General features: G+C 42.3%; 2 protein-coding genes across 6 annotated transcripts in view; one reads left to right on the top strand and one right to left on the bottom strand.

Annotated features, from left to right (window-relative positions):
- MED12L (mediator complex subunit 12L) overlaps positions 1 to 27,078 on the top strand; it is a 167,085-nt gene that overhangs the window by 35,345 nt on the left and 104,662 nt on the right. For 2 of the 3 annotated variants that reach the window (XM_035132415.2, XM_060274472.1), the window contains exons 11-14: positions 11,157 to 11,288; positions 11,739 to 11,865; positions 13,827 to 14,041; positions 17,408 to 17,590. In XM_035132415.2, the coding sequence (XP_034988306.2) occupies positions 11,157 to 11,288; positions 11,739 to 11,865; positions 13,827 to 14,041; positions 17,408 to 17,590 (657 nt within the window). Of the gene's footprint in view, positions 1 to 11,156; positions 11,289 to 11,738; positions 11,866 to 13,826; positions 14,042 to 16,569; positions 16,675 to 17,407; positions 17,591 to 27,078 lie in introns of all 3 variants that reach the window. The other variant, XM_060274471.1, reaches the window with a different exon arrangement.
- Positions 18,674 to 27,004, bottom strand: GPR171 (G protein-coupled receptor 171). Of its 3 annotated transcripts, XM_035132421.2 has the most exons (3): positions 26,562 to 27,004; positions 23,296 to 23,403; positions 18,674 to 20,352 (listed from the first exon to the last, which is right to left on the bottom strand). In XM_035132421.2, the coding sequence occupies exon 3, from the start codon at positions 20,295 to 20,297 to the stop codon at positions 19,332 to 19,334; it is 966 nt and encodes a 321-aa protein (XP_034988312.2). In that variant the 5' UTR covers positions 20,298 to 20,352; positions 23,296 to 23,403; positions 26,562 to 27,004; the 3' UTR covers positions 18,674 to 19,331. The 3 variants fall into 3 exon arrangements, with proteins under 3 accessions (XP_034988312.2, XP_060130456.1, XP_060130457.1); XM_060274473.1 differs by having other exon boundaries at positions 18,674 to 23,403; XM_060274474.1 differs by lacking the exon at positions 23,296 to 23,403.

Genomic DNA, 27,078 nt, shown 5'->3' with positions numbered 1-27,078 from the left:
TACAGGCCAGCTTTGTTCTAAAATATTCCTCAGGGCCTAACAAATCCAAAATCCTCCCCCTGACGTTACTGACCCATCCACTCATTGAGATCATATGGCTGTGCCTGCCTAGCTGACCCCATGCATGGGACCAGTAGCATATCAGAGAAAGCCCCTTTGAAGGTTCTTGCTTTCAACAATGTTAGAATCATTACCCACCCTTTACCACAAGGTCCTGGCAGGTAAAATACAGCACTAAAACTGTTCAAAACAAAATGCTATACATAGCTAGTGGTCCTAAAATGTATGTGTTTCAAATGTCAAAAGAGATGTGTCTTCAGCATACAAGAAAAACTGTAAAATGAAGGTGCTAGATGCAACTCTTTGGGGAAGGATTTCTACAGTGTAGGGGCTGCCACAGAGAATGTCCTCTACCAGGTCTTTCTTTCTTTTTCTTTTTCTTTCTCTCTCTCTCTCTCTCTCTCTCTCATTCAGTCACAAACACACAAACGCACACGCACACACACACACACCAAAACTCGAGGGCAATGCAACTGTCAAGAGGCCCCATCGGCTGATCCAAGATGGCCTGCAGCTTGTTAATGATGATGATGATGATAATAATAATAATAATAATAATAATAATAATAATACAGTGGTACCTCGGGTTACGAACGCGATCCGTTCTGGGTCGCAGTTCGTAACCTGAAAAGGGCCCGAACCGCCGTTTTGCGCATGCGCAAAGCGCTATTTTCGCACTTTGCGTGCGCGGCGAAAATACTTCCGGGTTTGCGAAGTTCCTAACCCGGGTTGTTCGTAACCCGAGGTGTTCGCTGTTCGCAACCCGAGGTACGACTGAATAATAATAATAATAATAATAATAATAATAATAATAATAATATAGTATCCCATCCTAAACCTGCAGGTCTCAGGGCAGATACAACATAAAATCACAATACAGTGGTACCTCGGTTTAAGTACACAATTGGTTCCGGAAGTCTGTATTTAACCTGAAGCGTACTTAACCTGAAGCGAACTTTCCCACTGAAAGTAATGGAAAGTGGATTAATCCGTTCCAGATGGGTCCGCGGAGTACTTAAACTGAAAGTACTCAAACCGAGGCGTACTTAAACCGAGGTATGACTGTATAAAAATACACCAAGCAAAATAAAAACCAAAGCAACCTAATAACCTCCCCCAACACATTTTTAAAGGGCATGAGATGTCAATCAGCCAAAGGCTTGGTTAAAGAGGAACAGTTTTGCCTGGCGCCTAGCACACTAAAGTTTGCTTCCAGGGCCAACATGCACTACTGATTCCTCCACAGCACTGTCTACCTGGCTACCCGGATGACATGCAACATCTACAACCTTTGAGGCAGGCAGGTCACTGTGCAGACACACACCTGTCATACACCCAGTTGCCCATATTCCCAATGATCAAATGACCCCCTAACAGGATCTCCCAAGAAGATTATTGTTGGCATTACGGGATAAGAGCTCATCTCCTGCAGAATAGGTCCCTTCTAAGGGATCATTTTGCTCTTTCTCAGAGTGATGCTTTCCTTCATGCCCCCTTGAATTCTCAAGGGCACATCAGAGGAATAGCCAAATGGTTTTACAGTAATGTGTATGCATTCAAACTAAACACCAGACACAGTTTGTGATGTGCATCCTTAGCTCATGTTAAGCTATTTAATATTGTGGGAGAGTAGGTTTTGGAAGTTTTAACCATTAGCTGTTTTTAGTCTCTTGGGTAAAAAAAACCAAGTTATTCATATCATCAACCTTTCCCCTTATCCTGCTGTGTATTTACTCAAACAAGCTTTTGAAGTTTTCCAGTTTAGTCCTTGGTTAAAAATATCCTGTACAGCATTGACTGCACAGAACATGTCACTACTCAGGAATGAGTCAATTTTTCATTTTCACGTAGCCCCACAAAGCCACCTTCTTTTCTTGCCCACAATACTCCTGTATTCTGCCCTTCACCTTCAGCACTGCCATTTTAAATTTGTTGATCAGTTGCTATTCATAGAAGGTTGCATAATTTCCCTGTGAGTAAGTCCAGTATTGAGAGAAGTATTCGATTTGTGCAAAGCTGTTCCCATAGAGACTACTCAGACAGTGGGGGAGTTTTACTTCTTTGGAAACTACCAGTCGATAAAAATGTGGCTCTCTAAACTGTTTCTAGGAGTTTCCGTTTGTTGGGAAGCAGCTGATAATATATACAGTACCTATATATGGTTACTTGATAATGGCTTGCTGCAGCTTTTCTTAAAGCTGCCTTATTTGTGTTTCTTAATACCTATTTACCTCAGGTTAGGAGGTCCACTGTGCCAGCCTTGTTCCTTAAGGTGACTTGCATGCCACCCACAATCACGTTTATCCCGAAGTAAGACTTCTTGCAGTGGCCTGCATATCTGGTTGTAACTAATATTTTCATTTGTTTTCTTTATTATTTTCTCCGAGATAGTTTTTTTATGAATTCTGCAAATAAAACATGAGTCAGCAGTGTGATGCAGCAGCAGAAAAAGCTAATGCTATTCCAGGCAGCATCAACAAAGTTTAGTGTCCAGATAAGGTAGAGTTGCCATATGTCCAGAATTTCCCAGACATAGACAGTATTCGGCCCTCAGAAACAGCGCCTGGGTGTAAATTGCTTAAATGTCTGGGGAAATCCGGATGTATGGCAGCCTATGTTGAATTTCATTAAAAATAGCTAAAAAACTCAAGCTCAACAAATTTGGGCAAAACTATAAAAAAACCCACTCACTTTTGTGTCTGGATTTTCACTTTTTGAAATACGGCAACTCTAAGACTAGGGGAAGTAATATTCTGTCTTGGTCAGACCACACTTGGAATACTGTGTCCAGTTCTGGGCACCACAATTTAGGAAATACGTTGACAAGCTGCAATGTGTGCAGAGAAGGTCAAGCAAGATGATGAAGGGTCTGGAAACTAAGCCTTATGAGGAACAGTTGAAGGAGCTGGGTTATGTTTAGCCTGGAAAAGAGGAGACTGAGAGGAGATATTATAGCCATCTTCAAATATCTAAAGGGATGTCACATGGAAGATGGAGCAAGCTTGTTTTCTTCTGCTCTGGAGGGTAGGACATGAACCAATGGCTTCAAGATATAGCTGCATGCACATAAGGATGGATCCTGCTCCATATTCTTAATGTGGAATTCAACAGATGAGATTATTAGCTAATTGATACACTTTTCAGCTGTAAGGTGTGGGTATTTTTTAATAGTAGGTGTTGCTTGCATCTGCTTTTTGTTGGAACCACCCCAACCTCTTCCTGTTACAGGAGGTGGTTTGATGATGCAGACTTGGCTAGAACAGGGAGAAGTTGTGTTTTTGACTCGGCTTGGCTCAAGATAAGGAAGATGTGACTGCAGGCCCAAAGTGCTAACAATGGAAATGTCTACATTTAAATGGAATTGAGGGCAATCCCATAACTGGTTCCTAGGATTCTCTGCGCTGAATCTGTTAAATGTTGTATGCAGGAGAATTTTGTATGGAGTTATGGAATGCAAAAGATCACAAGCAAAGTTAGGGGGGGCAGATGCAAGGGACAGATGCAGTGTCCCTGAGCCTTTAAGTAACTGGGCAGAGGAGGGATTTTCAGCAGGGGTTTTTGAATTCATATATGTGGAGCTGAAGCTGCTGAAGGGTTGGGAGTGCCTTTTCCCTTTGCAACTAAGGAAAGGTATTAAATAAAAAAGGTGGAGTGAAATTGTGCAGCCTGTAGTTCATTTTTAGAGGGAGATTTTTTCCGGTGGGAAGGTAAACAGCATTTCCGTGCGCTGCTCTGGTTTCACCAGAAGCGGCTTAGTCATGCTGGCCACATGACCCGGAAGCTGTCTGCGGACAAACGCCGGCTCCCTTGGCCTGTAAAGAGAGATGAGCACCGCAACCCCAGAGTCGTCCGCGACTGGACCTAATGGTCAGGGGTACCTTTACCTATATTCTGACTGCCATAATGAATATAACAATATTTAGCCACAGTATTAGGAAGTTGAAGATACATTGGAAACATTATCATCACAGGGAGGTTTGCGAACAGTATAAAGAGACATTAGAAGCATATTGAAAACACTGATGTTGGAGGACACTGAAGGCCGAGGAACAGAATAAAACAAACACCCAAACTAGTTCAAACAATGACTCCTATCATTTGGGTGAGCTGTTTTGTGAAAGAGGGCAAAATCTGAAAGTCATAATTGCGGAGGAAATTGTTATAGGGAACATTCTCTTGGAATAGTGACTTGATTTTACCCAATAACATTTAGGCTGTTCAAACAGTTGTCCTCCCCAATTTTATGACTATATTGCTTGTCTGTTTAGGTTGCAGCCACTTAGATAAGATTCTTCTTGACTGGTCTTACCCTGTGGAATGCCCTCCCACTAGAGGTCAAAGAGAACAACAATTACCAGACCTTTAGAAGGCATCTCAAGGCAGTCCTGTTTAGGGAAGCTGTTAATGTTTGATGGATTTCTGTATTTTAGTGTTTTGTTGGAAGCCGCCCAGATGGGCGGGGTATAAATTATTATTATTATTATTATTATTATTATTATTATTATTATCATCCATCAGACTTTTGAGGGGCATCAAATTAGGAGTGCTTAGAAAAAGCAGCTAGTTATCAACTGCTTAATTTTATTATAGATTTTTGTTAGGCCTTTTGAAGCCTTGGATGAACACACTCAATATATGAATCAAATTTGAAGTTTGAGAATATATATTGGAATATATAAATAATTTCATTGAAAAGATGTCGCATGCATTGATCAAGGTGTAAAATACTATTTATGCCCTGTCCCTAGCACTTGTGTTTACAACAAACTAATGGCAGCTCATATTAGGTTGATACTATTGTAAGGGAGGTGAAGAAAGTGTTACTGGGAAGCAGCAAAATGGCAACAAAGGTACCATATGATGTTGAATGTAGATACACCTTCATAACAGTCTCTTCTCCTAAGTTACTTGGTGCCTTTATGACAGATATAGAGCCTTGCACTGTTCTTCCCAGGTTCTAACTCTTAATAAGTGGATACTTCATTATTATGTTTATGTAAAAAGTGTAAATCATTCTTTGGGCATGATTATATACTAGTCTGAAAGTTCAAAAACATGAAACTTTTGGGCTTCATTTTAAATGCAAATTACGTTTTCAAGTTAATGGAATGCATTGACATTAGGGCAATGGTTATATAATTAGGATTCCCCTCCCTTATATTTTAGAAACATTTGGAGGCTGACTTTATATTTTAAAATTTCTGTTTGCTTTTGAATTATTTCATTGCTGCTCCTATTAATTTGCTTTTTTGTGCTTATAGTTTTGATTCAGCGTTAAATTGCTATGTTTGTATTGCTGTGTTTCTAAGTCGCCTTGGAGTATTTGGTCGAAAGATGACAGGGACTTGTATAAATCATAAATGCAGCCTCCAACCCTAGACAACCATGTTTATGGCTGAGTGAGAAATGTATTTTGAGAAGTCTTTATACTAACAAGTCAATCCACTCTTCCATTTAAAATTGGCTTGTGTGTTCAGCTGGGTTACTGTGGCTGCAAACTTTTTTGGGGAAAAAACAACCTACTGTCTCGGTGTTGTTCTCCCCCTGCCCCCAGTGCTTATAGCATCCTAGGCTTGTGGACTTAGTGGTGCATTTTCTGCTGGCAGTTCAGAGGTCTGAAGTTTGCTCCACTCTCTCCTGTTTATATGTACGATTGGGATTGAGTGTTGTAGTCAAACTGGCAGCTGCACAATCTTAAAACAAGTCTGACTCATTTAGAAACAGAACCAGCTGTTTGTCCTTTTTCAGTTTCACACAGCATATATTCTGTTCCTGATTAATGTTGCACAATGAAAGGTCAGAAGGGAGGTATTGAAATACTTCTGTATATGGAGGAATGGGATGCTTCTAAAGACAACTAAGCAATTATTCCATTTAAAAAATGAAGTTAAAAGTGTCAAATGGCTTCACTTCAGTCGTCAGCCCATTGGAAAATAAAGTGATGTGTTGTTCTGAGAAATGTATCACTATTAATTTATTGCCAAGAATTCCAGTGCTAACTTGTGTTCCTTTTTAAATAAAATAATTCAATTTCTATAAACATTCACATATCCAATGCAAAAAGTCACAGCTGCTGTTAAGAGTAGCTTCAGATTTTTAAAGCTTTCATAAAGGAGGGCCATCTGGCTTTGTTTTGTTTGTGCTGTTGCCCAAAGTTAATTTCCCAGCCCTTTCACAAACAAGGCAGGGATCTTTACTGTATGCTGCATGTGGATGAGGGGAAGAAGCAGAAAGTATGAGAACTGAGCCCAGTGCAGCCTTTTCGGGGTGGGATTTCCCAAGACCCTGTTCCGTAAGGGGCAAACATTGCTTGGTCACCCAATGCTTTTGGCCCGAGACCTTGTTTGTGGAAAGGAGGAATGGGACCATGCACGTTGCTTTTGTATTTCTACAACATATTCAGGCTTAGGCCAGTGGCAATTTGCTGTTTGAAGGCAAAGGAAAATTGGGTACCTCCCCATCCCACATATAAAAGTTGGCTGCATTAACTACTGAATCTACCTTCAACATTGGCAATGGGATGGTTTACTCCACTGCACCTGCAGGCATGAGCTTTGGTTTAGGAGGTGCAGACAGTTCTGTCTGGGTGGCACACTTTGATCTGTTCTGCAATGGAAATGGAAGAATGTCTTCTGCAAAGCAGGACACATGACTGCCCTATTCTTCACAATCTCCGTTTATGGAGGGTCGGGTCCCGCCCCTTCCCCCCAATCCTATGTGTGCTACATACGTTCATAATTTTCCTTCTTTGTTTTCTCAACATCCACGACTTTGTAAACTTTTAGTGATCTCCCTTCCCTCTAGGTTTCTTTTTTTGAATGGAAAAGAAGTGTGGCTTCATTAATATTTTGTGGTTGCAGATGAATTAAAAGGGATGCGGATCACCTATTTTTTTTTAGCTTTCCAGGATGATCCAGGCCAGGCCCATGCAGAGCTTGTCTGCGGAGTGTGCCTTGTGAGAATAAAGCTTCTAAACTCAAAAAGGCAGCTGGTCTCTGACAGGCCTCCCGCCCTGGCTGGCTTAGCCCTCCAAGGCTGCCCTTGCCCTTGCATGGGTCTGATCCAGGCTCCCATTACTGGAGATGAGGTGCTAGGCTAGATTCATAGAATCATAAGAGTTGGAAGAGACCACAAGGGCCATCCAGTCCAACCCCCTGCCAAGCAGGAAACACCATCAAAGCATTCCTGACAGATGGCTGTCAAGCCTCTGCTTAAAGACCTCCAAAGAAGGAGACTCCACCACACTCCTTGGCAGCAAGTTCCACTGTCGAACAGCTCTTACTGTCAGGAAGTTCTTCCTAATGTTTAGGTGGAATCTTCTTTCTTGTAGTTTGAATCCATTGCTCTGTGTCCACTTCTCTGGAGCAGCAGAAAACAACCTTTCTCCCTCCTCTATATGACATCCTTTTATATATTTGAACATGGCTATCATACCACCCCTTAACCTTCTCTTCTCCAGGCTAAACATACCCAGCTCCCTAAGCCGTTCCTCACAAGGCATTGTTTCCAGGCCTCTGACCATTTTGGTTGCCCTCTTCTGGACACGTTCCAGCTTGTCAGTATCCTTCTTGAATTGTGGTGTCCAGAACTGGACACAGTACTCCAGGTGAGGTCTGACCAGAGCAGAATACAGTGGTACTATTACTTCCCTTGCTCTAGATGCTATACCCCTATTGATGCAGCCCAGAATTGCATTGGCTTTTTTAGCTGCTGCATCACACTGCTGACTCATGTCAAGTTTGTGGTCTACCAAGACTCCTAGATCCTTTTCACATGTACTGCTCTCAAGCCAGGTGTCTCCCATCCTGTATTTGTGCCTTTCATTTTTTTCCCCCAAGTGTAGTACTTTACATTTCTCCCTGTTAAAATTAATCTTGTTTGCTTTGGCCCAGTTGTCTAATCTGTTAAGGTCATTTTGAAGTGTGATCCTGTCCTCTGGGGTATTAGCCACCCCTCCCAATTTGGTGTCATCTGCAAACTTGCTCAGGATGCCCTCAAGCCCATCATCCAAGTCATTGATAAAGATGTTGAATAAGACTGGGCCCAAGACAGAACCCTGTGGCACCCCACTAGGCACTACTCTCCAGGATGAAGAGGAGCCATTGATGAGCACCCTTTGGATTCAGTCAGCCAGCCAGTTACAAATCCATTGAATGGTAGCATTGTCTAGCCCACATTTTACTAGCTTCTTTACAAGAATATCATGGGGCACCTTGTCAAAGGCCTTGCTGAAATCAAGATAGGCTATATCCACAGCATTCCCTTCATCTACCAGGCTTGTGACTCTGTCAAAAAATGAGATCAGATTCGTCTGACATGACCTATTTTTCAGAAACCCATGCTGACTTTTAGTGATCACAGTGTTCCTTTCTAGGTGCTCACAGATCGTTTGCTTAATGATCTGCTCTAGAATCTTTCCTGGTATTGATGTCAGGCTGACTGGGTGGTAATTGTTTGGGTCCTCCCTTTCCCCCTTTTTGAATATAGGGACAACATTTGCCCCCCTCCAGTCCGCTGGGACTTCGCCTGTTCTCCAGGAATTCTCAAAGATTATTGCCAATGGTTCTGAAATCACCTCTGCCAGTTCTTTTAATACTCTTGGATGTAGTTCATCTGGCCCTGGAGACTTGAATACATCTATACTAGCCAAGTACTCTTGTACTACCTCCTTACTTGTTCTGGGCTGTGTTTCCTCTGCTGAATCATCTGCTCCATATTCTTCAGGTCAGGCATTGTTTTCTTTTTTGGAGAAGACTGAGGCAAAGAAGGCATTGAGGAGTTCTGCCTTTTCTCTGTCCCCTGTTTGCATTTCACCATCTTCTCCTCTAAGTGACCCCACTGTTTCCTTGTTCTTCCTTTTGCTACGGACATACCCATAAATGCCCTTTTTGTTGCTTTTAACCTCTCTAGCAAGCCTGAGTTCATTCTGTGCTTTAGCTTTTCTGACTTTATCTCTACACGTGCTGGCTATTTGTTTGAATTCCTCTCTGGTGATTTCCCCCTTTTTCCATTTATGGTACATATCCCTTTTAAATCTTAACTCAGTTAAAAGTTCTTTAGATAGCCACCCTGGCTTCTTTAGGCACCTTCCATGTTTCGGTCTCATTGGTATTGCCTGAAGTTGTGCTTTTAATATCTCCCTTTTAACAAACTCCCAAACATCATGAACTCCCTTCCCTTTTAGTATTTCTGTCCATGGGATCTTACCCAGCTTTCCCTAAGTTTTCTGAAGTCGGCTTTCTTAAAGTCTAGAATTTGAGTCTTTGTATGCTTGGTTGCTCCTTTCTGCTGTATAATAAACTCCAGAAGAGCATGATCACTCCCACCTAAAATGATCCTGCCACTTCTACCCCACTAACCAGGTCATCACTATTGGTTAGGACCAGATCTAAAATGACTGGTCCTCTTGTTGCTTCTCCTACTTTCTGGACAATGAAATTGTCTGCAAGGCCAGTGAGGAATCTGTTTGACCTTATGCTCTTGGCTGAGTTTGACATCAAACAAATATCAGGATAGTTGAAATCTCCCATTACTACTACCGGTATCTCACTTCCTTTTGAATGGTTGGCCATCTGTTCCAGGAAGGCATCATCTGTGTTCTCAGTTTGGCTTGGGGGTCTCTAGTAAACTCCCACAATGAGATCACTGTTATTTTTCTCTCCTTCTGGCAAGCTTCTGGTGATATCTAGCAAAGCCGTTATTAATAGTGTGATGGAAAGAAGCAGCAGATAGTCATCACCTATATATCTTGTTGTGTATCTAAGCAAATGCTTTGTACAAGATAAAGTTGCAACAGGAGGATGTGGGAGGCTGTTGCACTGTTTATGTTTGCTGTTGCTAATAGAAAAGGATGTGCTTAGGACCTTTCCAGATACTATATATTAAGAATATGCATCTAATTGCTAAGAGGAAAGCCTTAAATGGTGTTGGCCCCCCTTCTTTCTGTCATTACTGTACATTCTGATCACAAATATGTCTGCAATCTTAGTTTCTCAGGCTCTACCAGCTACCAGCTACCACCAGCCACAAGTCTCCTGCTTTTTCAGTGGTCTCCACCCTTTCTCCTTTGTTGGTTTGCTTGGAAGTGTGTCTCAAATCCATTTTCTACACCAAATTTTTAAAAATGAAATGGTTGGCTTTACCACCTAGTTTCCTTGCCCTATTGTAATTAAGCCTAAGCATGTGAAATTGGAACAATCACATATTCCTACCCATGTTTAGCTTGGGGTCCTTCCTTCCTGTTCTTTTTCCTTTGTTTTCCCCATGTTGAATTTTAGATTGTAAGCTCCTCGGGGCAGGGAACTGTACTATTGCATTCTGGAAAGTGTTGAAGTGCCTGTGCACATCGATTGCTTTATGTATAAATTATAATTAATACCGGTAGCAGTAGTGAGTACTAATAATGATACAGAAAGTTTGTTTTTTGATGTTCACATACAGAAACCGGTTAAACCATTGCTTGGATGATTGAAGATGAATGTTGGATTTTACTGTTAGCTGAGGATTCACATTTCTGAATTATAAGAATTGCTTAGGATGCTTTTCTTTCTTTCTTTTTTTTAATAAAAAGAGGTGTATCACCTCTAAATTGAAGGTGCCTCTTATGCATAAAAAAGAGGATCATCTTCAATTAAAAGTTATAAGAAAACAATGTGTAATGAAATATGTCCAAAAGCACTATGTTCATAAAGGATCCTTACTTTGAAAAGAGCAGCTTTTGAACTGATAAATGTAGCCAGAAGTGTAGTAAATGTAAATAAGACTAAAACCTAAGGGTGATAGCAAAAGCCTGTTTTAGTATACATGCATTGCTTTTTGAGAACAGTTTCAAACTAGCTCACCATGCTCTTCAACACACATCTACCGTGCTTCTGTTACATGCATTCATTCCGCGTCTAGCCACGCATACCTCCTAGAAGAGAAACTCTCTTTTGAAACTTTTAGACAAACTTGCATCCTAGGGATAAAAGGGGTCGGAAATTGAACAAGAAACTTAGTTTTGCCATTGGTCGGCATTGTATATGCCTGCCTTTGCAGCCAGCATTTTAATCTACTTAAACAAGAGACTGTCCGTTTGTTTTGTTTTTATTTAACAGGTTGCAACTAATGATGAAGCTGTCGTAACGTTGCTTTGCGAATGGGCCGTGAGCAGCAAAAGAGCTGGCAAGCATAGGGCAATGGCTGTGGCTAAATTATTGGAGAAGAGGCAAGCTGAAATTGAAGTGGAAGTAAGTTGTCTTTGCAGTATGACAGCTGTGTGCAAGGAGAGAAAAATGCAGTTCATATTCAAGTGTGAACTAGCTTTGACAATGAACTACAGCTTTATAAGCAAGGTTAACTCAGTTTATTCATCTTGGTTCATATGGAAGGTTCAGGCCCTGTAACAAGCATTGAAAGTCTTTAATCTCTCATGCACTGGAACATAGAATGCTGAGAATGCCGGTCTTTATTCCATTCTTATGTGTCATCTGGCTACATCTCAGATGACTCTAAATTAGATTAATTTGTTTGTTATTCCTTGCACACAAGCAGAGACCAACAGGTTGAACAACAGGTTCTCTTCCCCCTCCCCTTTTTTCTGGTGTGCTATGCGGTTTCTAAGTAATAGGGCAAATGCAATTGCATTCATAGCTGTTGTGTTCTACACTGATTGCTTTTATCCTGTCTTATTTTTGCAGCGATGTGGTGAGGCAGAAGTTTTGGACGAAAAGGAATCAATTTCTTCAGCATCCCTTGCTGGATCCAGCCTTCCCGTTTTCCAGAATGTCCTCCTTAGGTTTTTAGACACCCAGGCCCCCTCATTATGTAAGCATCAAATACTCTGTTCCAGAGCAGGATGAAACTCTGTGACCTTTTGTCCAGCTACTGGATATTCACTATTATTATTGGTGACTGTATCATTTTTTCCCCTCCCTCATTTCTGCCTGACCTACAGATTTCCCCCCCCCCCTAGAAGGCTTTAACTTTCCAAAACATTGTGTTTTGGGAACTAACATATTTCTCAGCTTTGTTTTTCCCTTGTGGCAATTAATGTAGCTTTTTGTTTTATAGCTTGGGGTGGGGGTGGGGAAGGAATGTCCCGCCTGCCCCACTCCAAGTTTGCCTTACCTTGGACCGGTTGCTTTACAGTCTAAACTTAGACTGTACAGTGGTGTCTCGACTTACAAATTTAATCCATTCCGAAGACACCTTCATAGGTCGAAAAATTCGTAAGTTGAAAAGTGCCATTGGAAACACGATTTCCCATAGGAATGCATTGGAAACGGAAAAATTTGTAAGTCGAAGCAACCCCATCTAAAAATTCGTAAGTCAAAAAAACCCAATCTAAAACCGCCGCGGTTTCCGTTTGGATGTTGAGTAATTCGTAAGCGTGCGACCATTTGCCCCATTCGTAAGTCGAAAAATTCGGTTGTCGAGTCGTTCGTAAGTCGAGGTACCACTGTACAATCTAACATTTGCACTAGGGAAAACATAAACTAAAACTTCTGTACATGCTTATTCAGAAGTAAGACTCACAGTTTATAGTGGGATTTGCTCCTATTAAATATGCACAGGATTGTAGCACAAATGTGTCAGATCTGAGCATCAAGGCACCAGCTAATCAGTTTTTATTACCAGATGAAACACAGTTGTCCTGCAGTGCTTATCAGAGTAGTTTAGACTTTTTTTTAATACCTCCTTTTGCAATTTGTTCCTGGTTTCTCCTCCTGGGTGAGCCCAATAGTGGTCCCACATGCCCTTGTTGCGTGTCCACGAAGGTGGAGCTGATAGTCTGCACCTGGCCATATTGTGACAGGAATGCTGTTCTCAGAACAGGGGAAGCTGCACTGAAAGCCCTGCTCTGAGTTACTGTGGAGCGGGCTTCTAATATCTGTGGAACCTGAAGGATAAACTTCTGATGTGCTTAAAACCAAGTGCTGAACCTGTATATGTGGCTTTCTGGCACTTGTGTGTGTGTTTGTAGTAGTTAGAAAAAGAAAGCGAAACCCCACAAGGGTTTAAGGAGCGGGAATGTCGGTGCATTCAGGTGCCATATACTGTGGGTTCTAATAACCGGGTTTCCTCCATGTCATTTAACCTACATTGGTTCAATAGTGCAAATATATTGTCTTGAAGCTGTCCAATTCATGGTACATTATTCGTGCAACTTCCAGAAAGCCTCAATGTGATCAAATGAATTTGTTAAGCTGCAAACAGATGCACCAATCTGAGTATTTTTCAGAAGTGTTGTAGGACCTTCTTATACGGGCTGACTTTTTGAAGTCTGGATTAACCACGTGAGAAGGATGGTTTGGGCTGCAATTCATAGATTCATAGAGTTGGAAGGGACCATGAGGGTCATCTGGTCCAGCCCCTTGCAATGCAGGAATCTTTTGCCCAATGTGGGACTTGAACAGATGATCCTGAGATTAAGCATCTCATGCTCTACTGATTCAGCTATAAGGAGTGGGGTTAACTAACCTGTCCTGCTAGCAGAAAGAAGCCTGTGTGAGGACTCCTACTTGCACAATGGGCCTTCCCCAAAATCTCTGGAGGGATGGGAGAACAATTTGTGGGAGCCGAGGGGGATACCAATCTGTTGCACAAGCAAGCTGATGTAATTTATCTCCTTAGGGCTGTGTTGAATTCTACCCTTTGTGTCTGAAATATTTAAGTAGCTATTTGTGTAACCTTAATTTGAAGGCAGGCTTACTTTTTTCTTTTTAAACAAAAGCTGCTCGAGCCTAATGGTAATTGATAAAATCTAACCTTTTCTCTATTGGTAGCTGACCCAAACAGTGAACACGAGAAGATGGAATTTGTGAACCTGGTGCTGCTTTTCTGTGAATTCATACGGCATGATGTTTTCTCCCACGATGCTTACATGTGCACTTTAATATCACGCGGGGACTTATCCTTCACTGCAGCCTCTAGGTCTCGCTCGCCAACTGGGGAAAATATGGATGAACAGTATTCCAGGGAACAAGATGTGAAACTGGAGGTATGACGTGCATTGTAGTTGGCTTCTCAGCTTCACCAGGTCAAAAATGACAACCTGTTGCTGTTTTCTCCCTACCTTACTTTATCCTAATAGCATTTTAAAAAAACAATTGTGCTGCCTAGAAAGCTTTATCGGTGGTGGTGTTCATCAGATTCTCAGTGCCAACCTTTAATGTAGCCCCGTTTAGCCAGTATAATGTGAGCAATCCACACTGCTGCTGCTGCTACTCCCCAGTTTCCAGAGGGATTCTGTTGGCATGGAAAGGAATAGCAGTTTATGGTCTTCTCTTGTGACCTGGGATTTTGCACGAGTGTGCATGTGTTTTATCCCGATGATGCAGGACAAAAGAGTTGCACTGTGGCAGAAGCTTCCATGCCAACAGTGCAATATTGAGATCTCGAGATCTCAACATTACCCTGCTCTCAGGATGAGGCCCTATTGGCTGTGCCATAGCCTGTAGAAATATATCTTGCACCATCCAGGTAGAGGCCCTGCCTGGTTAACAAGTTTATGGAACAGTTTCTCGCTTGAAAAAAAGCAGGTGCTAACCAGGGCCGTCTTAAGCGGGTCGGGCGCCCTGACGCCGTGGTGCGCGGATCGCTCCGGCGCCCCCTCCCCTCCCCGTTTCTTCCTGCGGCTGGTGGGCGGGCGCAGCACAGTTTTCGCATGGCTTCGCCATGCAGCACCCCCCTGCCGACCCGGCGCCCTGGCACCACCCAGCCTACCCCTAGAGCCGGCCCTGGTGCTAATCTTGCTGAGTTGTCCGCTGGGGGTTATCGATACCTGACCTTGAGAACTTTTCAGGATGCTGAATTTATTGTTATGTTGTAATATATACTGGTTGTAATGTTTTTGCTGTTTGTTTTTTTACTGGTTTAGTTTAGAGGAGTGTCTTCCAAAGTTTTAAACTGCCTTGGGATTGGAATGGAAGACAGTATATGAGATTATATAAGTTTCATTCTCTCTGAAGGAACAGACATGTAGTTTGGGGCTGCTCCTAGATCCGTCTGACAGTGGAGCCCTGGTTGCTTCTCTGGTGATGGGTGCTTACTGACAACTTGAGTTGGTGTGTTGACGATACTCATTCCTGGATAGGGATACCTTGGCCACCATGATTCCATGTACTGTTAAGCTCAGGATTGGACTACTGTAACAACTCAGGACTGGGTTACCTGAAGGACTGCTTGCCCCTGTGTAGACCTGCAAGATCACTTTGATCATCTGGGAAAATTTTGCTCATGGCAGCTCACTCTACAGAATATCATAGGGTGGTGAAGTTAAAACAAGCAATTTCCTCCTTTCCCCCCTTCAATCTGGAATGCCCTTACCTCTGCCTTATGATGTGAAGCACCATCAATTATTTGCTTCAGATGTCTTTATGAAAATGTGCAGGCTTTCCCTAACCCATAAGATTGGAGGAACCTGTATCACTGATTTTCTGCGTTTGCTTCTGTGATATTATTTTACTGTTTTTAAATGTTGATTTGTATTGTTTCTATGCTACGTAGACATTTTTAAAACACGAAGGGTTCTGTTCGTTGGTGCCGTTCTGCTTGCACAACAAAGTTTTGCTTACACAATGAGACCTCCCTCTCCTCTCCTCGCGCAACCTCAAAATCTGCTCTGGAGAGTTGGGGGGGGCCCTCTGGAGCAGAATTTGGGGGCACGAGGGGAGAGGGGAGGAAGCAGATATAACCCTCAGTGGTTTAGAAATATTTATTGAATAAAATAAAAATATTATGCAGATGAATGAGATAATAGCTTTGACACCTTATACTTAAAGGTAGTTTGTGGCTAATCATAATCTAGAGCGGCCATGATGACGAAATGCCTGTTGCGTAAATGAAATGTGATATTTTGCACCTATTGGGCTCTAATGGATCAAGGCGCTGATAGAATTAGTTACTTTTGCATTGTTTTATATGTCCATGATTGGAATTGGAAGGAAAGGGTGTCCTTCTAAGGTTTGAGCCCAAATTTTATTTTTAACTTTAATGGTTATTAGGTTCTTTCCTCAAAACCAACCCATTATTATTTGGACCTGCAAGAATCATGACTTCAGACTTTTATTTCTGCAAGGTTTCATCTCTGCAGCAGCACAATCTCTTGTGAACAGCGGCCCTTTATACAAATTGCACTGTACAGTACTTGGGGAATACACATCCCTCTAGAGAAGTATTGATGGTTTAGCTGTACCCTTTCTCTAATCTGAAGTAACTGATCCCATAGCAATGCAGACATTTCCCAGGAGATTACTCATTCATTGTAAACAAAACATGCAGGCTATCACCCTTGAGTGCAGTTTCCCCGAGCTTGTTATTATTATTTTTAAAGTATGACTTCAAAAAGAGACCACTTTGAGTGTTATAAATGTTGGGGGCAGAAATGTATTCCGTCTTGTTTAATCTAAGAATTTTAGTATTTTGCTTTTTAAAACTGAGTTATTTTTTTAAATCTTATGTGGCCAGTCACCCATGCTTTACATCATGCTCTGATTGGTGTTTCTTTTTCTCTTCGGTGATCATTAGGACCATAGTATTATGGAACATATGTACATTGACTCGGGAACTGCTAATATTTTTGATGACATAGACAAGAATGACTTTAAGACAGACTTTGGTTCGGAATTTCCAGTAGGTCTAACTTCGGATTTTTTTCAATTAAAAAAAAACCCCCATTCTTCACTTTGCCAGCATGATCTGAGACATGGAACACACACTCTTACCAACCTTTTCTGCATTTCTTCTGGTATTCTCAAAATATCTCACCCCTTTCCCACATACTCATCCTTTCCTTCTTTTAAACAGCATCATGGTCTTAGGTTTACAAAAGATGCCTCACCTATTTCCACTGTGGTAACCTTGATACCACTTCCACTGTGTTTAAACTGCCACCGTCATGAACATGTCACGAGCAGCGAAACATTAACTCATATCATTTATACTTACTGAAACCATTTTTTTTAAAAAAAACATTTTGCCATTCTTCACTCACAATATTGAGTGCTAACATTGGCCCCCTTATCAGCTACTGTTTGAAAATTGAATCAAAATGGTTTTAGTTACTGCAAATTTCAATGCAATTGAATGTTGTTTTCATTGGCATGCATCAAGAGTAGCCCAACGTGGTCCCCTCCAGATGCTGTTAAGACTACAATTCCCATCATCCTTGACCATTGGCCATGCTGGCTGTGACTGATGATAATTGTGGACCAACATCTGGGAGTTGCCACGTTGGCTGTCTCAGACATACACCATAAGTTACCTATTCTGAGGTAAAATGAATCTGCATTTTTTGGCCATACTGTACCATAAATTCAACGGATATTTCTGTTTACAGTATTAAATGTTTGTTTACATGTCTTAGATATTTTCTCCAATGCCTGGGGAGTCTTGTGAGAATCTGAATTCCATGTCAATGATAGACAGAAGAATTTCAACAATGAGTGAAAAGTCTATGAAGAGGGAAAAACTGAGGGAGCTGATTTTTCCATCAAACTACAACCTCCTTCGCCATTTGCAATATGCAACACATTTTCCTATACCTCTGGTAAGTAACTTATTTCTGTCTTTGAAGAGGAAGTCTATACACATGCAAGTAAAACTGCTTAGAGGTTTTATTTATAATTAAGTGGGGTGCAAATTCTGTTAAATAAATAAATTGCTTACTGGCTTACTTCAACCTAATGACAATTCATTTAGCCGGGTCGTGGCTCGGTTTTTGTTGTTGTTTTTTTGTACTCGCCATACGAAGTGTCACTGAAACTGGTGAGTGTTAAATTAGTTGACTCAACTCATTTCCTTATATCCAGTTGGACTTAGTCATGACTAGTTTTACCTGGATTTGGGTTCATACATGAATATTTTATCCAAATACATTTTGAAAACTGTACATTGCCTGTCAAGCATATTATGGTCTTCAAGCAGATTAACACGAAAATAGAATCCTATCTCATTCATAAGCATGGGGCTTGTTCCTGTGACACCATTTTTTTATTGTTACATCTGAACCAACTCCACTCCCTTAGATGAATTACATGTTTCTTATATACATAACATGTATATAACATGTCAGTGTTACAAAAGCAACCGTCTTTAAAAAGGCTCACAAAGTATTCAGTCATGCCACTTCAAAATATCTGAACGTCAAATTACATGTATGCAGGGGGAGAATTCATAGAATTGTTGAGTTGGAAAGGATCCCGAGGGTCATCTCGTTCATCCCTCTGCAGTGCAGGAATCTCAACTCAAATCATTTGCTATTGAACACTTTGAGTAATACCCAGCCAAGTCATACACAGAGTAGACTATTCAAATCAATGACTAATCTGAGTGTGTGAGCTTTCGTGTGCATGCACACTTCTTCAGATACACTGAAACAGAAGTCACCAGACGCTTATATACAGTGAGAGGGTGGGGAGGGGTATTACTCAGAAGAGTTGTGGGAAAGGGTGATTGACTGACTGATAGCTGTTGACGACTGTTAACGACTGCAATTGGTCTTACAGGAAAAAGCAAGGGGTGAGATGGCTAAAGATAGCTTTATCATGTATAATGAGATAAGAATCCAATGTCTTTATTCAGACCAGGTCTCTCCATGATAAAGCTATCTTTAGCCATTTCACCCCTTGCTTTTTCCTGCGTTTCATTGGTAGAGGTGCGTTTCATTGGTAGAGGTGACGCCACATGGCAGCACCTCTACCAATGAAACAGAGCGCCCTGTTGGCGGGAAGGAACCTGCCGTGGCCCAGCCTGCCCAGGCACCCCGCTCCGCTGGGAGAAGGGAGGAAGGTCGCGCGGAGCAGCGGTGCCCCCTCCCCCACTCAATCTGGCGGCATCGGACAGGCAGGCGGCCTCCGGGACAGCGCGGTCCTGCTATGAGGTGCAGGGGCCACCGTGAGGCTCATGCTGCCCGGCCCGCCAGGTAAGAGTTTTCCTCTTTTTTTAAGAGTGGGGGGGGCGCCCGAGGGATCCCTGCACCAGGGCGCCCGATGACCTTAAGACGGCCCTGGTGACTATCATTGCATATCACTCTTCAGAAACAGAATGTGACAACTGCTTGTGACACATGTGCAACCAAATTCTACGGTGTAATGAATATTGTATCTTGGGGTGGGGATATTGCTTCTTTCCCTTAGCAATTTCTCAGAAAATGCAGTGCCTTCGCAACTGAAGCTCTACCTGGAGGAAAGATGGAGAGATTGTGTGCCCTAGTTGGGGTGGGGTGGGGGCAATGTATTTTTTAATGTGCAATAAATTGTCTAGAAAGGTCTGCAGTCTCGACTGAAACATCAAAGTGCTGTCTCTGTTAATGCATTTCCTGGGAGAGTATTATTTTCTTTACGTGACCCAAAAGCCTTTGTCACATTCAGTCTAAATGTCTTTGAAAGGTAAAAATACAAAATTGGGTCAAAACAGAGATTTGACACACCAAGTAGTAGGGTGGATTCTTTTGCTTTGAAGAGCGTTCGCCTGAGAGAGCAGTCTGTGGTTATAGCTTTGCTTTGACTCAGAGTATACGGGATCCGGACAATATGGTAAGGAAGAAAGCATATGATGTAGCTTGCAGTGACTAAGAATATGTTCACCAGAGCTTTCTTCACATTGTCGTAGCTCACGTTGTATCTGTTTCGATAGAGTAATCTGATCACAAGGCAGTTAGAAATAAGCACTATGGCGGAAAAATTGAGAAATATTGCAGAACAAATGAAATTAGTGAAAACATGCCAATCTCTTCCCACCGTCGTTTTGAAATCAATACAGCCCACATTGGCCGTTTCTTTGATTTCTTTGATTGGAATTGCCATGTTTGGCACCATGATAAATAGAACCATTGTCCAGACTACTGCTGATATCATCTTAGCAAAGCCAGGCTCCTGGATGCGATAGATCTTGCAGCTGTGTATTAACTGAAGGCAACGGTCCATGCTTACAAATCCCAAGAATATGATGGATAAGTACATGTTGATATAGATGAGGCAAGCTGTGACTTGGCAGTGGAATATTTTCAGTTTCCAGGGAGCAACTCCTAAATCAACAGCGATTTTCACCGGCAAGGCAAGGGTTAGCAAAAAATCTGCTGTTAGCAGGTTAATTAAGTAGACGCTCATGCATCTGCGATGCTGCTCTGCCTTCAGGAAGGTCCACAGGGCAAAGCAGCTCCCGATGAACCCAATAAGAAATATCAAGTAATAAAAATAAGGAAATGGCTCCATTGCAGAATAAACATTGCAACCTGAGGAATTGGTTATGTGCATCTTAAATGCTTCACAGGAGAGGCAAAGTATGTGCACCTTTTCTGAGAGACAAAACCTGTAGTTGGAAGTGAGGGAAAGAAAGAGAAACAAACAAACAAGAGTTTCTGTAAGCAATAGTGTCATACAGTATCTAACCAAATCTGTAGCTATTCTTAAGAACAGGCACCCCCAAACTCGGCCCTCCAGATGTTTTGGGACTACAATTCCTGTCATCCCTGACCCCTGGTCCTGTTAGCTAGGGATGATGGGAGTTGTAGTCCCAAAACATCTGGAGGGCTGAGTTTGGGGATGCCTGCTTAAGACGCTCAGGAGCATCTTTCCCCATTCTGGTGCCTGCCAGATGTTTGGGGCTATAGCTTCTATTGGGCCCAGCAAATGGTACACATACCTTTTTTAAATGTTTAAAGCAACTTTTTGACAAATCTATTCAGTGTGATGCTGCATTCATATGAGAAATGCATTTACTCCAAAGCAGGCATGTCCAGCCAATAGATCATGATCTACTGGTAGTTCCCTGGCTGATCCTGGTAGATCACGGGACCCTTATCAATAATAATAATAATAATAAATAATAATAATAATAATAATAATAATAATTTATTTATACCCTGCCCATCTGGCTGGGTTTCCCCAGCCACTCTGGGTGGCTTCCAACAGAAAAATAAAACACAGTAATCTATTAAACATTAAAAGCCTCTCTGAACAGGGCTGCCTTCAGATGTCTTCTAAAAGTCTGGTAGTTGTTTTCCTCTTTGACAACTGTTGGGAGGGCGTTCCACAGGGCAGGCGCCACCACCGAGAAGGCCCTCTGTCTAGTTCCCTGCAACTTGGCTTCTTGCAACGAGGGAATCGCCAGAAGGCCATCGGTGCTGGACCTCAGTGTCCGGGCAGAATGATGGAGGTGGAGACGCTCCTTCAGGTATACTGGACCGAGGCCATTTAGGGCTTTAAAGGTCAGCACCAACACTTTGAATTGTGCTCGGAAACTTACCGGGAGCCAATGTAGATCTTTCAAGACTGATGTTATGTGGTCTCGGCAGCCACTCCCAGTCACCAGTCTAGCTGCCGCATTCTGGATTAGTTGTAGTTTCCGAGTCACCTTCAAAGTTAGCCCCACGTAGAGTGCATTGCAGTACAGTAATACCTCGGGTTACGAACACGATCCTTTCCGGATCGCAGTTCGTAACCCGAAAAGTTCGTAACTCGAACGTGATCCGAAGTGCCATTTTGCGCATGCGCAAAGCGCTATTTTCGCGATTTTCATGCTTTGCGCATGCGCAGATCGCGCGTGCCGCTTCTGTGCATGCGCGGCGAAAACACTTCCGGGGTTGCGCAGTTCGTAACCCGAATTGTTCGTAACCCGAGGTGGTCGTAACCCGAGGTACGACTGTAGTCCAAGCGGGAGATAACTAGAGCATGCACCACTCTGGCGAGACAGTCTGCAGGCAGGTAGGGTCTCAGCCTGCGTACCAGATGGAGCTGGTAGACAGCCGCTCTGGACACAGAATTAACCTGTGCCTCCATGGACAGCTGTGAGTCCAAAATGACTCCCAGGCTGCGCACCTGGTCCTTCAGGGGCACAGTTACCCCATTCAGGGCCAGGGAGTCCCCCACACCTGCCCGCCTCCTGTCCCCCACGAACAGTACTTCTGTCCTGTCAGGATTCAACCTCAATCTGTTAGCTGCCATCCATCCTCCAACCGCCTCCAGGCACTCACACAGGGATTAAATAAAGTTTACCAAAGGTTAACAAATAAAAGCTGAATAACTCTGGGCAATCCTACCCCTAAAATAGCTCAACAACTCTGGGCTCAACAACTCTGGGCAATCCACCCACCCCACACATGCTCCTTTCCCGTCCAATGACAATGGGTAGATCACTGCCAGTTTTTTTATACTGGGAGTAGATCCCAGTCTCTTGGGAGTTGGACGTGCCTGCTCCAAAGCATTTCCTTTTTAGTTAGTTAGTGGGGCTGATTGCAGACTTAATTGTCCCAGAAATGGGACAAATAAGTGGAACACTGCTTCTCTTTTTGTTTTATTTGGTATTCTCAAACATCCCTAGGCATAGGAGGTTTTAATTAAGATGCAAGAAAACCATATTTGCCAAGAACATTTCCATAGTTTGATGGTCTGATTTTTTTGCAGCAAGATCTGTTTTGTAGATGTACTGGTAGAAACCATTGCTAGAGCCATGCACACTGAAGAGGAAGTGGTTATTTTTAACATTTCTAAGAAATGAAATGCAGTAATGATTTCCAGATGAAGAACAGTGAACCTTCAGCTTCCATTTGATACATCTCATAGATGTTTGCCTTCTCCAGTTGTTGTGGAGCTGTTGGTGTACAAACAGAACTAGGTTAAATGCTGGAATCGTTAATGTTGGCAATTTTACAGCAATAAAATGTGTGTGTATCAATCTACATTTTTTTTCAAGAGCTTTGGCTGTAAGTGGAAGTGATTTTTAGTGCAGTCTTTTGAAATGCACAAATATTATACCACAGGTATGCCATCAATTTCAGAGATAGTTAGTAAAGGAACCTAGTTTATATAACTAGCCAACAAAACTACAGTGGCACCTTAGTTTAAGAACAGCCCTGTTTACCAACTATTTAGTATATCAACTCCGCAAAACTGGAAATAGTGTTCCGGCAGCGAACTTTACTTCGGTCTATGAACGGAAGCCGAACAGTGGAAGGGCACCGGCGGCACGAGGCCTCATTAGGGAAAGCGCTCCTCTGTTTAAGAACGGCTTTGGTTTAAGAACGGACTTCCGGAATGGATTAAGTTCGTAAACCGAGGTACCGCTGCAATGCAGAGGATAGTGTGACTGCACAGAGGGAGACTAGCATGGCCAACCTGCTCAGAAGCTCCCAGCACAATTTGGATTGCCTGGAGCATAAGTTCAAAACTCAACTCACTCAACTTATGCAGGCAGAGGGGTATGATATAGGTTCCCCAGTGGAACAACTTGTAATACCTCTGAGTGCTACCATACCTGCACTACTAGAAGCAGCTGCCCTCCTTTGTGAGTTGCTTCTGCCCTCTAGTTAACTGCTCACACTTCTTTTGCCCTCAGTGTTTTTCCAGGTCTGTGTTGGTCCTTCTGCAAAAGTCGTGATGAAAACTCATTAATAACCAAAGACAATGGAAACAAATACAGTTGTACCTTGGTTGTCGAACGGAATCCGTTCCGGAAGTCCAATTGACTTCCGAAAACGCTTGACAACCAAGGCACAGCTTCCAATTGGCTGCAGAGGTTTCTTGCATGCAATCGGAAGCCATATAAGCTGCATTGGACGTTCGGCTTCCAAAGAACGTTTGGAAAACCAGAACACTCACTTCCTGGTTTGCGGCGTTCGGGAGCCAAAACGTTTGACTCGTAAGACCTTTGGCTTCCAAGGTACGACTGTATATCAATAAATGCACACACACCACCCAGAAGAAGGAACATCCCAGAAGAAGTGAAAAATATTAGTGTCCCGCTCTCTTTTCATCCCTTTATTGATGCCTGTCTGAGTGGCTATCAGGTTTAAGAAGCTCTTATGAGAATAAAGGACATTCCCTTTCCTTCATTTCTTGTTTCTACCACTTTTGGTGATGGTAGGCCTAAGGCCTTGCAGAGAGGATAGAGGCCTAGCCTCTTGCCCCAGCTCTTCCCTTAGGGCCCTGTAAATGTGATTCCATTCAGGGATGGCAGCTTCTTTTAGCAAGTAACTATGTGGGACGCGGGTGGCTTAGGGTTAAACCACAGAGCCTAGGGCTTGCCGATCAGAAGGTCGGCGGTTCGAATCCCCGCGACGGGGGGAGCTCCCGTTGCTCGGTCCCTGCTCCTGCCAACCTAGCAGTTCGAAAGCACGTCAAAGTGCAAGTAGATAAATAGGTACCGCTCTGGCGGGAAGGTAAATGGCGTTTCTGTGTGCTGCTCTGATTCGCCAGAAGCGGCTTTGTCATGCTGGCCACATGACCTGGAAGCTGTACGCTGGCTCCCTCGGCCAGCAAAGCGAGATGAGCTTAGCCACCCCAGAGTCAGTCACGACTGGACCTAATGGTCAGGGTTCCCTTTACCTTTTTATGACATAGTTTATCTGGCAATAATCAGTGGGAAGAATTTTTTGAACATATGGATTTTGCTCTCATTCTTAAAGACTGGGAATTTCAGGACCAAACCACTATAATGTGAGGGACCTGAGGCTGGATCTTCAGATCCTTTTAAGTCAGAAAATATTTTTTTTTAAGCCAATGCAGGGGGACACTAAATTTGATTTAAATAGTGGCACAGCTCAAAAGTAGTGGCTCTCTGATAAAAATCACAGAATTTACATCAGAATGAAATCAAATCAGTTGGTTGGGCAAGGGGATAGTCTGAAACATGTCAAAGCCAAGCAAAAGGAGAATCCACCAGAGAGGAGGCAAGTGATAGTGAGACGTGAGTCATTGGAGGTTTGTATAATACACACTTGTTGGTTATAAAAGTTATAAATGGAAATCAAATTATAAACATTCTCATTTAGCCAAGCGTTGGACAACTCTGTGGCAGTAAGTCAGCTTTTAAATGACTTTTGAAAACTCTTCATTCTGTCAGGAAATTATCTTTCCACAATAGTTTTCTGATTTCTATTCTATTATCTTTTGTTTTGTTTTGTTTAATTTTATGGTTTTATCTATTGTTCTGAACTGATTTTATTTTTTAAAATGAAGTAGGGGTATATAAATATTTTTTTATAAATAAAAATAAATGAGGATGAGGGCCCAATTTGTATGTACCTCTCTACAGACAATGAAATTGTCCATTTATCCAAACCTTTGTAATGACTTGATTACGCTAAAGTAGTCATCTACTCTTAATCAACTTGGCAAGGCATCTGTTAGATGTATCCGCACCTTTTGGTGGGTTTCACTTCTCCTACAACTATGTAAACTAAAGATTTGCAGATGGTTTGCTTATTTGAGTGTGTAATAGCTATGGGGATGTATTTTGTCAAGGGGTTTCTGTGACCACAGGGCTGTGGTCCATTGCTACCTCATTTCTCACAACTCAGAGACATCTATAGCCAGCTAACTATTTCACACCTTGTTTTTATATCCTGCCTTTTCTCCAACCACAGGAGCACAAGGTAGCTAACAACATAAACTAGGCAAAAATAAAACAGACATCAGTGGCAGAATTAAAACCTCAGAATCAAGCTAATCAACAGCAGCAGCAGCAGCAAGTAACTAACTAACTTTAGCACTACTAAAACAAAAACCTGTTATCAGCCAAATCAAAGTAACCAAGGGCTTGTTGGAATAAGGTGGCTTTTGTATGGTCACAGAATGCCTGAAATGTTGAAATCTGGTGGGCTTCTCCTTAAGTCATTAGGTGCATGCCAGTAGCTATTTTCTAATAGTCAGCAAGGGGGCCTGGTCAGGCATTTTTCATGCTGAGTGCAATTCAACATTGCACTCTTAGGCTGGTGTTGTGTGTTATGACAGTGGTTCAGCAAGTGTTAAAATACGCCTATAATGTGTGCAGTTAACTGACCATGTGGATCAGACTGCCAAGTTCCCATTTGGCAAGGGATATGTGGTGCCTGAGGGTTGATAAATGTGTAAAGTCAGTTATTTTCCCAAGCTCTGAAGGCACATTGCTGAAGCTAAGCAGCAGGTTGGGGTCTCTGCATCCTATCCACACCATGTGGAAGTATGCCATCGGTCAACTTAGGTACATCCTATGTCCATTTTATTAGTAGCATACACAGATGATTCCTTTTAAATCTTGGAGTCTAAAGAATTTAACCAGAACACAGTGCTAGAAAGATCTGAGAGAGTTTGGGAGCAACCACTATAAATGGATGAAGCACATAGGATCGTAGGAAGCTGCCTTATACAGAGTCAAACCACTGGTCCTTCTAGCTCAGCGTAGTCTATACTGACTAGCAGCAGATCTCAAGGGTTTAGGGCCAGGTTCTCTCCCAGCCCTTCCTGGAGATGCCGAGGATTGAACCAGGGACCTTCTGCATACAAAACACAGGTGCTCTTCCACTGAGCTTAAATATCATAATCTTCCTTTTGAGAAAATGGCAGTCATTTTGAATCAATTACAAAGGTAATTGCACTGTGGTCCTGAGATAGCAAATGCTTGATTCTATCAACTCCTTCAACAGAAAAACTAAAGTCTTTTGCAAACACTGTCCCTAATTGCAAAACACAGACATAGCCTGAGTTTTGTATTTGCATCAGTGATAATCATGGCCGGGTGAAGTATTTTTAAAAGGTACATACCTGTTTTGTAGTCCAAAAAGCATTGAAGAAGTTGGTTAAATGTCCTGTTGAGTATTGTCAGGCGACCAGCTTTTTACCTTGTGGCATGTTACTTTCCCTTTTGCTCTTTATATAGTAGGTATCTTAAAAGAGATTTTCCTGTGGCTTTCAAACACATCAGTTGACGTCTATGAAACCAAAAGCCATCTGAAGGTGTGTGCATGTACGCACACTCTTAAGAGTTCAAAATTAATACTTCATCCTTCTCTTGTGATTGGGTGGGAAAGCAAAGTTGCTGTAATGACTTGAGACCATTATCATTTTAATTTTTGCCAGTGGAATGTCAGAACAGTTGAGACAGAAGCAGAATAATGCACCTTGCTCTTTCTCAGGGAGCAAACTGAAGTGTGGGGTTCAACAGAGCATAAATATGTAATTTTAAAGGTTTTAATTAAAGCAGTCCTTCACTGATACTATCTAGGTGGTGCACAGTCCAGCAAAATTAATTGCAGCAAGTTTTACATCAAAATTAATTGCA

The sequence above is a fragment of the Zootoca vivipara genome, chromosome 5, assembly GCF_963506605.1.
Source record: "Zootoca vivipara chromosome 5, rZooViv1.1, whole genome shotgun sequence".
NCBI lineage: Eukaryota > Metazoa > Chordata > Lepidosauria > Squamata > Lacertidae > Zootoca > Zootoca vivipara.
This window is presented reverse-complemented; position numbering and strand designations above follow the sequence as displayed.